The 14,757-nt window shown below is 44.0% G+C and overlaps 1 protein-coding gene across 2 annotated transcripts in view; it reads right to left on the reverse strand.

Moving 5' to 3' along the window:
* Positions 1-13,895, reverse strand: part of DAW1 (dynein assembly factor with WD repeats 1) — a 47,487-nt gene extending 33,592 nt beyond the window's left edge. Inside the window, exons 1-2 of one of the 2 annotated variants that reach the window (XM_047871499.1) lie at positions 13,579-13,895; positions 2,006-2,078 (exon numbers count right to left, since the gene is read on the reverse strand). In XM_047871499.1, coding sequence (XP_047727455.1) covers positions 2,006-2,078; positions 13,579-13,699 — 194 coding nt within the window. In that variant the 5' untranslated portion in view covers positions 13,700-13,895. Of the gene's footprint in view, positions 1-2,005; positions 2,079-12,909; positions 12,933-13,578 lie in introns of those variants that run through there. The other variant, XM_047871500.1, reaches the window with a different exon arrangement.
* Between the last annotated feature and the right edge of the window lie 862 nt (positions 13,896-14,757).

Here is a 14,757-nt window from a genome sequence, read left to right on the forward strand (position 1 = left end):
ATTCACTCAGCTTCTTGAGCAGAACTAGAAATAAGATCCGTCCTTTCTCTTTTTTACTTTGAGACAGTTATTCACTACATAGGATGACTACAGCATCCCCAGGATCTACACTTCTTTTTAATGTTGATTTTATTTATTTTGAGAATGGAGGAGGGGCAGAGAGAGAAGAAGAGAGAGAATCTCAAGCAGGCTCCCCACTGTCAGTGCAGAGCCTGATGCGGGGCTCGATCTCACCAACCCTAAGATCATGGCCTGAGTCGAAATCAAGAGTCGGACACTTAACCAACTGAGCCACCCAGGCGCCAAAAGGATCTACAGTTTTTTAAATACAAAATCTGTATTTTTCTGAATCTCTACCTGCAAGATATTTTCTCATATAGACATTTATCTGTGCCACTCATGTTTTATACAAGTCGTTTCTCTAGTAAGCTAGACAATAAATTCGTTGAGGCAGGGATTAAGATTAATATCTTTAGAACCTCTTATAGAACCTAACCTAGAGCTTTGCATGGAGGTGGTGCACAAAACATCGTTACAGACTAAATAAATGAATGTCTAACAAAGGAACTTTCAGCATGCTGGCGGAATCACACTTACCAGTGATATGTGCCAGTTACCAAAAGAACCGAAAATCGTGACTTGATCTGAGACTTTGTCTCCCCCGAAAAATAGATAGAGCAATGATTGTTGTGGATGACATTCGATGCCTTATCTTTGCCACCATTTCTTCTTTGATTAAAAAGCAAACAGTTGACCGCCTTCTCTGTGGGGTCACCTGGCAGTGGCAATGAACTCTACCTGGGCCGTCACCATCCGAGCCACGACCGGTCCTCACCACAGACTCCAGACCGCTCAAGTGGCCGTGGCCATGAGAGAGGTTTCAAACTGGAGAGCAGCTCGTCTACTATCTAACTGTGGTTCTGTGAGAGGTCCTCTTCGCTGCCCGTGTCTGTCCCCGCTCCACTAATCATGGCCAAGCAGGTCAGTCACAGTGGAAAGTCGCTTATTTCACTGGCCCACAACTCTGAAACACATATCGTGGCATTTTTGTTTTGCTTTACAATTTTCTTCCACTCAAAATATCTTCACCTTATCTGAGCCTGGGCTCCCACAGGATAATCACTGATCTGATCCTGTCTCTTGAAGTGGAGTTTTGCAGAGGATGATTTTTTTTTTCTCAGTTTTGCACAGGATTTCCTAAAGGGAATGAATTCTGGGCAATATGCCCTCACAAGAGGATTTCCTCTGGGCGCACAACAAGCTTTGGAGACAAAGATGGCGTCCTCCCACTTCTGCCCCGTCACAATTAATGAGGGGAGCGGAATATAGTCAGCCCCGTGAGATGTTTGTCTACCAGGGAAATAACAGGCTCAGTACTATTCTTAAAATGCCAATCACCAGCATTCCTCAAAAATGTTAAATGGTCATCAAGAAGAAGCGAAGTCTGAGAGTCTGTCACCACCACCACAAGCCTGAGGAGACTTGACAGTGAAACGTAATGTGGGATCTTGGACGAGAAAAAGCTAATCACGCAAAAAACAAACCACCACAACAACTACAACAACAACAACGAAACACAAGTAAAATTGAACAAGATATGGTCTTTCGTTAGTAATAATGTGAGAATACCGGTTCATTAACTCTGACCAACGCACCACACAAATCTACGAAGTTAAGAGTCTGGGATGCGGGGCATGGGGCGTGGGGGAGCTCCTGTCTTCACAGCTTTTTAAAACTGCTCTAACCTAAAAGATTAAAAACAACAACAGGTGTATTTAGAAAGAAAAACAAAGGGCAGACCGACAATCCTTTTCCCACCTCGTCCTCACCCAGCAAGGCACTCCAGCAGGTCTCACTGAAGCAAGCAGGAAACAATGCACCGCAAAACATGTGTTGAGCACTGCACGGTGAGTCCACGCAGCCCTTCCATACCCCGCCCTGCGCCAGCGTTTGTCAATAACACATCTGGCTCGGAAACCCAGGCTGCACCACATGGCGGGTTTACCTGGGACTGAGGTTGAGCAAATCGATGCATTTGGTCTTCAGTTCTCCACTCGTTTCATATTCCAACATAATTCCTGTAAAAATAAACAAACGTGGTGTAAGACACTGGGGATGACACGCCAACGTCAGAAGTTAGTCTACTTTGCCGTAACCTTTTTTTCACCTCTATTTTTTTAGTTTGTAAAATTTCTCGGCATCCGGGGCGCCTGGGTGGCTCAGTCGGTTCAGTGTCCGACTCTTGATTTCGGCTCAGGTCATGATCTCCCGGTTCGTGGGTTTGAGCCCCATGTCGGGCTCTGTGCTCACAGCTCGGAGCCTGGAACCTGCTTCGGATTCGGTGTCTCCCTCTCTCTCTGCCCCTCCCCCACTCAGGCTCTGTCGTCTGTCTCTCTCTCTCTCTCTCTCTCTCTCAAAAGTAAATAATTAAAAAATGAAAATTTCTCAGCATAAAACATAATGCAGTGATGTCTGATTTTAAAACACGGTTGTGTGAACTCGCTTTTCCCTAGTCCTTCCCCTAAATACAGCTACATACTCTTGAAAGTCTTCAACAGGTGATGCTAAAATAATCGCAAGCTGGGTAGAAGGTGGACCGACCAGAGGCCTCAGGACTTGAGGAATGACAACATGGTGAGTCCCCTGGGTTTTCTTTTTGTCTCCCACGTGTCCCTCAACAGGAGAGGAGCTTGACCTGCTGCCCGGAACCACCAAAGAGCACAGCCAACAAAAACCGAGCCGCAGCTAAGCTTGCTCCCTGTGGACAGAGGACCAGGAGAAGGAAGTCAAACAAACAAACAAATTCATGGGGAGCCCTAAGCCCTGCTCCACAGCTGGGGCCCCTTAGGCAGTCTGATTCCCTCCGTGGAAGCCCGGGGCTGCCCCAGTTCTCCTGCAAAGCTGGGCCCCAGCAGTGCTCTGATCTGCCTGCAGCAGCCCAGCGACAAAGCCCCAGGTGTCCTCGACCTCGGCTTCTCAGCTGGGGCCCCGGGGCACTATCTTATCTCTCTGCAGCAGAGACAGAGAAGTCCCCGGACCGCTCAGACCCCACTCCACAACCAAGCCATTGGTGGGCAGTCTCATCCACCTGCAAAGGGGGCGGCAGTGAAGTCCTGGGATATCCCAGACCCCACTCCGCAACGAGCTGACAAAGCAAGTGTCTTCCTGCATTTTAACCAGCAGTGTAACCAGGTAGAGTCCTGTTCCCCGCCCCCAGAAGGTCACTCAGTGAGACCAGCCATCCTGGGAAGTACCTCCTACCCTGCAGGTGGCACCAGCTGGAACTGAGTAGGGCCTTAACACCATCAGAAAAACAAAGCAGACCGGAAGAGCATTGCAAGGGCTCAAAACACTAAGCTGCCGTTGGAACTAAAGCCCACAAAGTAGACCAGAACTTCTACGCGAAATCTAAACGTGGTAACTGTCTGCCAAAGTAGATTCCGATAGGATCAAGAGTCTGCTAACATAAGAACCAAAATGTCCAGGATACAATAAACAGGAAAAGACCATGGACAAACCCCAATAGCCAGGATACCATAGGAAATCACCTCTCACACCAAGAACCAGAGAAAGATAATCAATGAACACAGACATGGAGGTGAATCAGAGGCTGGAAATATCTGACAAGGATTTTAAAGGAGAGGTCAAAAATGCTGTAGCAACCATTTACAAATTCACTTGAAACAAATGAACGAAATTTTAAAAATCTCAGAAAAATAGAAGTTTTTAAAACACACTAAATGGGTATTATGTAACTGGAAATTCAAAGGACAAAGTGAAAAACTTGTTGAATAAGTTCAATAGGAGAGTGAAGAGGACAAAGGATAGAATCAGTGAACTTGAAGACAGATCAATAGACTATATTCCATCTGAACAACAGAAAGATAAGTTACTGAAGGGGGGGGGGGGTGGGGACCTGAACAGAGCCTCTTAACCACTTTATTGTACTATCTCTATAAATGTGGGCCAGTGGATCTCACAAGTTTTGGCCTTAGGACCACTTTACATTCTCCAAATTATTGAGGAGGCCAAAGAAATTTTATTTCTGTAATATTTTCCGCATTAAAAATGGGAAAATTTAAATTCTGTATTAAACTGTTTTAAAATAGCAATAATAAAGTCATATCATGTTCATGTAAATACATATTTTATAGAAATAACCAAGAAAAGTAACATCGCTTTACACTTTTCAAATCTCTTTAATATCTGGCTTAATTAAACACAGCTGGAGTCTCAGGGCGCCTGGGTAGCTCAGTCGGTTAAGCATCCAACTTCGGTTCAGGTCATGATGTCACGGTTTGTGAATTCGAGCCCCACGGCGGGATCTGTGCTGACAGCTCAGAGCCTGGAGCCTGCTTCCGATTCTATGTCTCCCTCTCTCTCTTTGTCCCTCCCCTGCTTGTGCTCTGTCTCTGTCTCTCAAAAATGAATAAACGTTTAAAAAAAATTTTTTTTTAAACGTTTATTTATTTTTGGGACAGAGAGAGACAGAGCACGAACGGGGGAGGGGCAGAGAGAGAGGGAGACACAGAATCGGAAGCAGGCTCCAGGCTCTGAGCTATCAGCCCAGAGCCTGACGCGGGGCTCGAACTCACGGACCGCGAGATCGTGACCTGGCTGAAGTCGGACGCTTAACCGACTGCGCCACCCAGGCGCCCCAAAAAAAATTTTTTAATAAAAAATAAATAAATAAAAACACAGCTGGAGTCTCATCTCTGCTTCTGCGTTCAAGTTGTTGCTACATGGTATTTCAGATGAAGTATATGGGAAAAAATCTGGTCATATCCAGATATGCAGTTGGAAAAGGGACAAATATTTTAACTGCATTTTCCGGTAATCATGGATAATCTTCTTTAATACTACATTAAAACTTAACAAGTGTTAATTCATAAAGAATGGTTGCAATACAGAATCTGAAACCACATCAATTAACTGCGTACATTACGTTAAAATCCACTGGTCTATATCGCATGTTCAAAGGATATCTTATTCATGTATGGTTTATAAACCATGCACCAGACATCTGAAAAATATTAGTTTACCGAGTTATGCACATCTTCTAAATGTTGACGTATATAATCATACAATATCCCCCCCCCCAAATCACATTTGTTAATATCACTACCAACATCTATCATCAGAAAACTCTTTTAGTGTTGATAAGCTACCCAGCTCATGGAGGTAGATACAAGTTTTCTGAAATTCTAGGTTTTGCTTGAAAGCTCAAATTTTGTCACTGGCAAGAAATGCTGACAGTTTTGCTTGTAAGTTTCAGGCTCACTTTGCCCCTTTTCAAGCAAAATGTCTCCCAAATGTCCGGGTCTGAAAGCTACATTTGCTTCTTAGTCCTTCAAGTAAAAATGGTGCTCTGTGAAGAAAATGGCTAGTTCATCTCTCAGCTCAAAGGACCGCACGGTGTTTTCCTCAAAACCACTACGGAACGCTACTGTGCAGAAGTGTTTAATGAGTAGTTTCTATTTCACCACCCAGAATGCAAGTACTCCTATGTCAGTGTCTCACTACATTAGTGAGCTTTACTGTTTCATCAAGGACATTCCTACGTGAAACTGAGGGGGTTTCTTCCTTGTGCCAGTGTGTGTCAGTGAGAAATACAATGACCACTCTGAGAGTTTGTGGCCACCCACCGCCTGATTTGTAGTAAGTTTCTAGCAGTTTCACCTCCCCTTGCTTTTGTACGGGTAGGGCAAATGTCAGTACAGCGAAAAAAGCAGATGGTATCTGACTGTTATTATGTAGAGATTTGACCTTGAGGCCCCACTGAAAGGGTGCAAGAGACCCCAAGGGTCCTGTTACAATTTGACAATCCCTGCTATCAGATATATTTGATATAAAAGATAGGATTTCTGAAGCATTTCAGATCAAGAGAAAATAGGAAATTCTATCAAAACACTGTATTTGCTTTCCAAAGCACTACACCATTGAAATGGAGTGTGGCAGGGTTGAAAAGGCATGTGCTTGGCATCAAAGAGGTCCAGGTTTGAGCTCCAGCTCGATTCCCTACTTACTTCATGACACTAGTAAAGTAATCCCTTTATATCCCACTTTTCTTATCTGTAGAGAATACCTTCAGTTTGCTGGCTGAAATTAAAGAATACATACATAAAGCTCCTGGCATATAGAAACTCATTAAGTAGTGCTTATTACCTAACGATTAATCAAATACTGCCTTGCGACATATCCGACATAGTCAGCTTGTATTACTTAAATTGCATCGATGCCTTCTCTCCCAATGAGACTGTGACACCTTTGAGAAGGAAACTATTTGCCTCTTCATACTCCCAGGAGGACCCTCCCTGGAATGAGTCGTGATGGTTTCCGCACAATAAGTGCATGATTTGGCCAGTTTCAAGTACAAACAACACTGTCAAATGGATTGACGTTACTTCCCCTCTGTGATTTCCATTTCTCCCTCCATGGTGCCTGCCTACTTCATTGTCTTTACCGTCTTTCTATCTTCTGTCCTGGCAACATAATGACTATGGTCTCCTGGGTCTGCCTCTCTTCACCCCTAGCATCTACCATGAAATTTGGTACACAGGAACTGTCCAAACAGTGCTTGTTGAATACGTGAACTAACGGACAGATGATTGGATGAGTGTCTCCAGACAGCTTGATGCAATTGACAGTCCCTGTCTTTATGACACATGGACTTTCAGAAATAATTGGCACGATGACCACGTCCCTCCTTCAAATACTATCCTCAATAGGCTTCTATGAAATCCTTCCATCTTTTTCTCCACTTCGTTATTTTCCATTTCTCCTTTACTGATCTCTTCTGCCTGACCTTGAACTACTGATTTAGGGTGCCAGTCTTTTTCTCTGTATAAATTCACCTATCCTCACGGCTTTAATTGCCATCAACACCAAAAATAACTCTCCCGTCTAGACCTCCTCTGAGTTCCAGACATGTTGATATCTCGCCTGCACCTCCCACAAGTCCAGGATCTTTCTCTTCAATCCTGTTTCTCCTGGAGAGCTGTTCCTCAGTGTCAGACATGACCACTCACCCAACTGCACAGCTACAGTCTCAGGAGGAGCTCATTTTCACACAGTTGGCTTCATGGATTTGCCACAACTAAGTAGGCAAACCCTAGCAGCCGTTGTGTAATGAAGGGTAACATTTTGTAACCGAAAAATCATTCCAAATGCTTTTAATAACCGAACAACTACAACAACAACAAACTGCCCAGAACAGCAAGACCCAGCAGGCAAACAGCTGTACCGAACAGGCTGGTTTGGTTCAGTTTTATTTTGTTTCTTTTCCCCAAGAAGTGATTCTTTCATATCAAAGACCCGAAGCCAGACTCTAAGAAGCAAACTTAACAAATTAAAAAAAGAAAGGATCCAGTGGAGAGCCAACCACTGTAAATACTGTTGTTTCCTTAGTGTAAAAAGAGGCTTCATGTTCCACACTAACTTTTTCAACAAAATATGGATGTCATAACACTGTCAAAATCTTTCTAAAATCCTATTTGTATGCCATATGTTCTGGAAAGGATTTAAGAGAGCTTAGAAAAATAGAATACAAGAAGCTAAGATTGGAAGTAAGAATTAGATACATTGACAAGGGAAGATTCAAGAAAAGGAAAGATCAAATTCGCAATTGCATTGAACACCTAAATATAAAATTAACAACAAAAGTACAAGGCCTGGCTGTACTATTTTAAATTTTTTGTACTATTGAACATAAAAGGAAATTGTGATGAAATGGAGAGACACATTTCTAGATGAGAAAATGCAATATTATAAAGATGTTAAATTAATCGATGAATTAAAGTAATTATAATGATTCTATTTTTTGGAATTTGAAAATTTACCACAAACTATAAAACAATAAAGTGCGGTTCTGACACAAAATTGGATCAATATAAGAGAATCATCTATATATGGGAATTTAAAAATGAAGTGATGGTAATATTTTAAATTAATGGGGAAAGAATAAATTATTCAATAAATAATGATGTAATAGGCAGTTGGATTTTGGAAAAATTGGTAAAATTGGATTTCTACAATATACAAAAACATATTCTAGGCGGATTAGAAATTTTAATATTAAAAACAAACTATAAAATGATCAAAATACTAGAACATATTTACATCTTAGTGTATGTAATTGGCTTTTTAAGTATGATGTGAAACTCAACGCCCAAAAAAGAAAAACTGATGCATTTGTCTGAAGCCAAATTTGAAGCTTCTCGCAAGAGAAGATACCACAAAGTTAAAGACAAATGATAGCCACCAAAAAAACTTCAACTCTAAATGCAAAACCTGAAGAACTTAATATATAGGAGCCTAAAAATATTTTTTAATGGCCAAAAGGCATGAATAGTCAATTTGCAAACAGAAAAAGGCAATAAACAGACCAAACTAAAATGTACCCAACTCCATTAATAAGAAACACAAAATGCAACAACAGATATAATTTTTACTCATCAGATTAGCAATATTGCAAAGATTGACAATACTAACTAAATATTAGCAAGGTTCGGGACAGGTATTCTCACTTCCTGTTGGTAGACATATCAGGTGGCTCTCTTCCAGGGCCCGTCACACCTTCAGTGAGTTGAGCACGATCTCAGCTAACCTTTTATGTATTTTTCAGAATTTTGTTAAAAGTAAATACTACTTCTGTAATTAAAAAAAAAAGTCCGAGGGAAAGGAAAGAAAAAAGTAGGAGAAAAATTAGAACATGGAGAAAAAGGAAGAAAAATGACAGAGATTAACATTAATAGAACATCAGGTCCTGAAGATCAAGATCCCTGAAAGGTTATTTGAAAAGTCAAATAAGATACAGAACTATAAAACCTACCAAATTGCTATCAATTTAATGCCTTCAGCTCAGCTCACGAACTCAAGGTTCGTGAGTTTGAGCCCCACATTGGGATCTGCTCTGACAGTGCAGGACCTGCTTGGGTTTCTCTGTCGCCCTCTCTCTCTGCCCCTCCCCTGCTCATGTGCACTGTTGGGGGAAGAAAGGCACGCACTCTCTCTCTTTCTCAAAAGTAAATAAACATTAAAAAAAAAAAAAATTAGCACTTGACAGCCGACACAGCATAATCTATATCCTAAGGGAATGCACTAAAAAATTGCAGCAAATGCACAAAATTCTGTGTTCTTTATTCACAACTATCTTGTTTCTTATAAAATAAAAAAAATGTTAGGTCTTTAAGTTGACTACTAAAAATTAGTGGGTTACTATACAAGCAGATCTAGGAAACAAAGGGCAACATCTGAGACCTGAGCACTGGACTATTTCACTGAGACAAAACACCAAGGTCAAATGCTCACCCCTCCCGTGACCACTGAGTTCCCGTACTAGCCAGAGGCTGGGTGGTGCACAGTGAAGAGGTCAAGTGGAACACAGACAAAGATGCTCCAGGAGTACATGTGGTTCTTCAGTGACTGTTTCCCACAGTACCTTAGTCTTCTTGATCTGCCCCTGGTTGTGCATTTTCGTGTAATAGGCATGATTCCCAAAACATCGAAGAAGCTGCTACTCCCCAAATTCTGCAATGTTCTCAAAGGCTAAGCCTTAAAAGATGTGAGCATTCCTTACTCAGATCACATTCAACCAACAAAGACCTTTAAAGTGCCCAAAATATTAACTAGGCTTTTGTTTTTAACATCTTTTATTTATTTTTGAGAGGCAGAGAGAGAGAGTGCGAGCTGGGGAGAGTCAGAGAGAGAGAGAGAGAGGGAGACACAGAATCTGAAGCAGGCTCCAGGCTCAGAGCTGGCAGCACAGAGCCCCACGCGGGGCTCAAACCAACAAACCACAAGATAGTGACCTGAGCCAAAGTTGGACGCTTAACCGACTGAGCCACCCAGGCGCCCCTTAACTAGTTTCATTACTGCTTATTTAGTTCCTTCTCCTGACCCAAAACACCAGAGGCCTACACACAAGAAGTAAAAGACAATGGCTGTGATGCCTGAGTCAGGTGAAAAGCACGTATGGGACACCCACTCTTCACAAAGCAAAGAGCTTATGAATTAATGAATAAGATAAAAAGAGAATGCCCATGATTGATTAGCTGTATTACTGCTATGGACTTTTAGGAGGGAGAGAGATCATTCCATGGATGCCAACAATGGAATGCTCCTGACCTATGCGATACTCAAAAGAAAGTAGGAGGATGGAAATCGGGGGATTAAGCGATGAAACAAAACTGCAGAAGGGATAAAGGTAACGTGGGAATGATTCAGCGGTGAGCGATTTTTTTCCCACTTGATAATGTTATTCCAACACCCACCTGCTATTCAGAAGTACCTTGGAAACTTGCATATAATGTATGGCTCACCAAAGACTGGAATTCAGAAATTCAGTGTCTAACCTGATAAGTGATATGACTTCATTGAAAGATAATCATTAAGGCAATAGTTGCCAGTGGGAGACCACAGCCTTCCTGGAATGTGGCATTGCTGGAACCTGGACTTTCAGAGCCGGAGCGAACCCTACAGATCATCTCTCTGACTTATTCACATTTCAGGAGCTCCAGGTTTTCTACTCAATACATATCAATACATTAAACTCATTTACTCAACAACTATGTTGCATGTCTATTCATTCCCCAGTCTCTTGTCTCCTCTAGGTGCTAGAGATACGGTTGTAAACAAAACACAGTCCCATACCTCATGAAGCTTTTATGGTAGCAGGGGTGATCGAGGGAAATAAGTAAATTAAAATCATGGTATATTGAGCTGAGATCATGCTAAGAAAAAACAAAGCAGGCGGGGAGGCTATGAAATATCTTGAGGAGAAGCTGGCAATGCTAGAAATTCTAGAAGGGAAGCTTCACTTTCACTTTTCTCACTGTACTTGCTTTTAAGGACAGAGCTATAAAAAAAAAAAAAAAAAAAAAAAAAAACACACAAACCATGAGAGTGTTGATGATGTAGATGTCCAGGGAAGATGATTCCAGGCCAAAAGAGGAGGAAGTGCAGGGACCCCGAGTGGGGGTCATGCCCAGCTCAGCCAAGGAACACTGGGAAGAGCAGCTTTGCTGGAGGGGAAGGAGGGTGGAGTCCAAGGCAAAGGTATGGAAGGGCCTGTAGGGCCTTGGAGATTATGACCTTGAAGACCATGGCCTTTTTACGTTAAGTGAAATGAAAGGTCATTGGAGGACTCAAGCCTAAGAGTGACATGATCAGATTTAGGTTCTCCAGTCATCCTGCTGTTGTGTTGAAAATAAACAGGAGTGGGGCAAGGGTGAACACACTAACAACAGGAAACATGGTAAGCATTGCTACCATGAATGCTGTGTATATTTACTTTTCTTTTCTTTTCTTTTACTTTATTATTTATTTTTTAATTTACATCCCAGTTAGATGGCCTGTAGTGCCACAGTGATTTCAGGAGTAGATTCCTTAATGCCCCTTACCCATTTACCCATCCCCCCCTCCCACAACTCCTCCAGTAACTTTCTGTTTATTCTCCATATTTAAGAGTCTCTTATGTTTTGTCCCCCTCCCTGTTTTTATATTGTTTTTGCTTCCCTTCCCTTAGGTTCGTCTGTTTTGTATCTTAAAGTTCCCAGATGAATGAAATCATACAATATGTGTCTTTCTCTGACTAATTTTGCTCAGCATAATACCCTCTAGTTCCACCCATGTAGTTGCAAATGGCAAGATTTCATTCTTTTTGAATGCCGAGTCATACTCCATTGTATATATAGCTGTATATATTTTAAAGGTGAACTGGTAAGGGGCTCCTGGGTGGCTCAGTCGGTTAAGCGTCTGACTTCAGCTCAGGTCAGGATCTTACGGTTCATGGGTTGGAGCCCCGCGTTGGGCTCTGTGCCGACAGCTTGGGCCTGGAGACTGCTTCGGGTTCTGCGTCTCCCGCGCTCTCTCTGCCCCTCCCCTGCTCACATTCTGTCTCTCTCTGTCTCTCAAAAATGAATGAACATTAAAAAATTTTAAATAAATAAAAAAATAAAGGTGAACTGGTAGGATTTATTACTGGCCTAAACGTGGGGTGTGCAAGATGGGAGACAAGAATGAGTCCAAGGTTGTGGCCTGAGCAAGTGGAGGAAGGAAACTGCCATTGACTGATAGGAGACAGACCGTAGGATGCCTCAATGACATGCACATTGCAAGATCCAAAGGAATAACCAGGCAGGCTGTGAGTTACTCAAGACTACGCAGGTTTTTAAACCTTGAGAATGGATGAGATCACCCAGTATAGACAGAAAAGTCCAAGGACAGGGCTCTGGGACACTCCAACATCAAAGTCAGAAGGAAGAGAAGCCAACATGATGGACAAAGAAGAAATGACAATGAAGCAGGAGGGAAAAAAGTAGGTGTGGAAGCCAATGGACATGGACAGAGTGGCCAAATTCATCAAATGTTGCTCTCAGGTCAGGAAAGGTAGGACTGAGAGGTGGCCAGAGCGTTTAGTGATGTTAGAGGCCACTGAAGATCTTGAAAAGCACAGTTTCAATGGAGCGGTGAAGGTGAAAACATGATAGGAGTGAGTCCCAGACAGACGGGAGAAGAGAAATGAGGAAAACATTCCTCCAAGGAGGTTTGCTGGGAAGGGAAAGAGACAAATGGGAGAGCACCTGCAAAGGGTCAGGAGACCAGTGGGAGAAGTGTTATTATCACCATGTGACTTGGTGACCAAAATGGCTTGATGGCTCGAAACAAATTGCCCACGTTACAAAATTTGTATATGGTGGAGAGCCAGTTATCATGACCTCAGAGCTCCTCATGTTAACCTCCATTCCGCAGCAAAGGGGTGAAAGTTAAGTCATTCAGGTCTCATCAGGCCAGGATATTTGGTCACCTACTTGCTTTGTAGCAAGTTTTGCGGACTTTTTATTCTATATTCTTCTTATTTTCTACGGGAATTCTGACCTGGAACCAAGAGTTCTTCCCCTATGTCTGTACCTAAGGAGCCGGTGACCAGTGGGCTTCACTTAATTCTTCAAAGATGCCCATGTCCTCACCTATGAAACAAGAGAACCAGGCAAGTTTATCCTTTTCTAAAACTATAGCGTCCTGTGGACTTCTTTCCAAATTCCTTAACTCATGGGCGTCGAGGGCTGTGACCTTCAAGCCCCAAGGCACAGAGTGCGCGTTGGCAGGCCCTCAATAAATGCACGGATCAACTGCTATGTGTGGTCTGGAATGCGGTCACCCACGTAATATGCTCTGTTGAATATGCATTCTTTTCATATCCAACATACCTTGACGTAATCATCCTGGGACGTTTAAAATGAAAAGTGTCGTCCTTGTTGGGTGTCTTCCCCTCTGGAAACCAGTATCTTGGACCTTCTCCCTCCCCACCTGCCACATTCCTAACTAGCCAGAAAAGCATTGTAACTTCCACGTTTAGAGGTTTCCTAAAAGAATCATTTTGAAAGTGTCCAGGAACAGAGCCCAGCAACCGAAGGAGTGGTGGGTTAGGTTGGGTAGTGCCCTGCTTCTTGTCCGCCACGTGGATCACCGTATAGGGGACCCCCCCCCCCGGCCCCTGGGGTCCCCGCAGCCTCCTCCTCCCCAGACCCTCCCAGAGCCAAGGACCCCACGCGAGGACGGAAGGGGCCCGGCTGGTACCTGGAGGGTAATACCGGAGCAGGAGGCTCTTGAGTTTCATTTTCTCCTTCCCAGACCCCCCTGTCAATGCTCTTCGTAGCCATGGAAACGGCCAAACAGCGGCGGGGCGAACTGCGCGCATGCGCGGGCTTCAGCGCGAGGAGCTGGGCGCGCAGGCTGGACCGGGACCCGCGGCCCCACGAGGCGCCACCAGGGGGCGCGCCCGAACCTGCCTGCGTGTCCCCGGGGGCGGACCGGGGCTCCAGGGCGCGTGGCCGACGACAGCGATCGCGGCGTTGCTCCCGCCCGAATCTGCACCCTCGGCGCCCCGGCCGGACAGAGACGGGGTCCCCTCGAGTCTTCAGTCGGGGTGACCTCACAAGGGGAGAGGCGCGGCCCAGCAGGGCGAGGTGCGGGCCGCGTGCACTGTGGCCCATTAGGTTTCCCAGGAGGAGGGATGGAAGAAAAATCCCCTCCGGGTCACCGTTCCAGGCCCCTCCACAGGCCCGGTCCCCACAAAAGAATTAGGAGCACCACTGAAGAGGCTACGTTTCCTGACGCTGCGCCAGGGACCTTCTGCACCTATAGGGATAGAGACCAACCGAGAGAGGAGCTGTGCACCGTTTCTTACCGGCCCATGTCACGGATGAGACGACTGAGATTCAAAGAAAGTACAGCCGATCCCAGCTAGGTAGCAGCGGAAGCGGGATGAGAGGCTGTAACCTGGAGCCCGGTGTGCCCTAAACCCTGGGTTTAAGGCCATCCGGACCTTCTGGTGGCCTGTCCTGTTTCTTGCCAGCGTCTGTCCTTTGCCTGCCAGCTTGAGTTGCCATTAGGAGAACTGGCCGGGAAGGGTCAGCAAGCCACACTGCCCATTTCCTTTAAGGAATTTGGCCGAAGTTTCTAAGTCAGAATTTCCCCTATGCCTCCCATGACCCCCTCCCTAAAAGTTTTCTGCAAGATCTTACAATTTCTCTAAATCGACTCGCTTATTTTACTTCACGTTTTTAAATGTAAACTGAAGAAGAAAGGTGTTAATCCTGTAAATTAAAATGTGTACACGATTTTCAATGAAGAGCAGCAGGTAACTGTAGCAATAAATGTGACTATTTATTTATTTATTTATTTATTTAAAATGTTTACTTATTTACTTATTTTGAGGGGGGAGAGGAACAGAGAGAGGGAGACAGAGAATCCCAA

This window comes from Prionailurus viverrinus, chromosome C1 (assembly GCF_022837055.1).
Source record: "Prionailurus viverrinus isolate Anna chromosome C1, UM_Priviv_1.0, whole genome shotgun sequence".
In the NCBI taxonomy this organism is placed as follows: domain Eukaryota; kingdom Metazoa; phylum Chordata; class Mammalia; order Carnivora; family Felidae; genus Prionailurus; species Prionailurus viverrinus.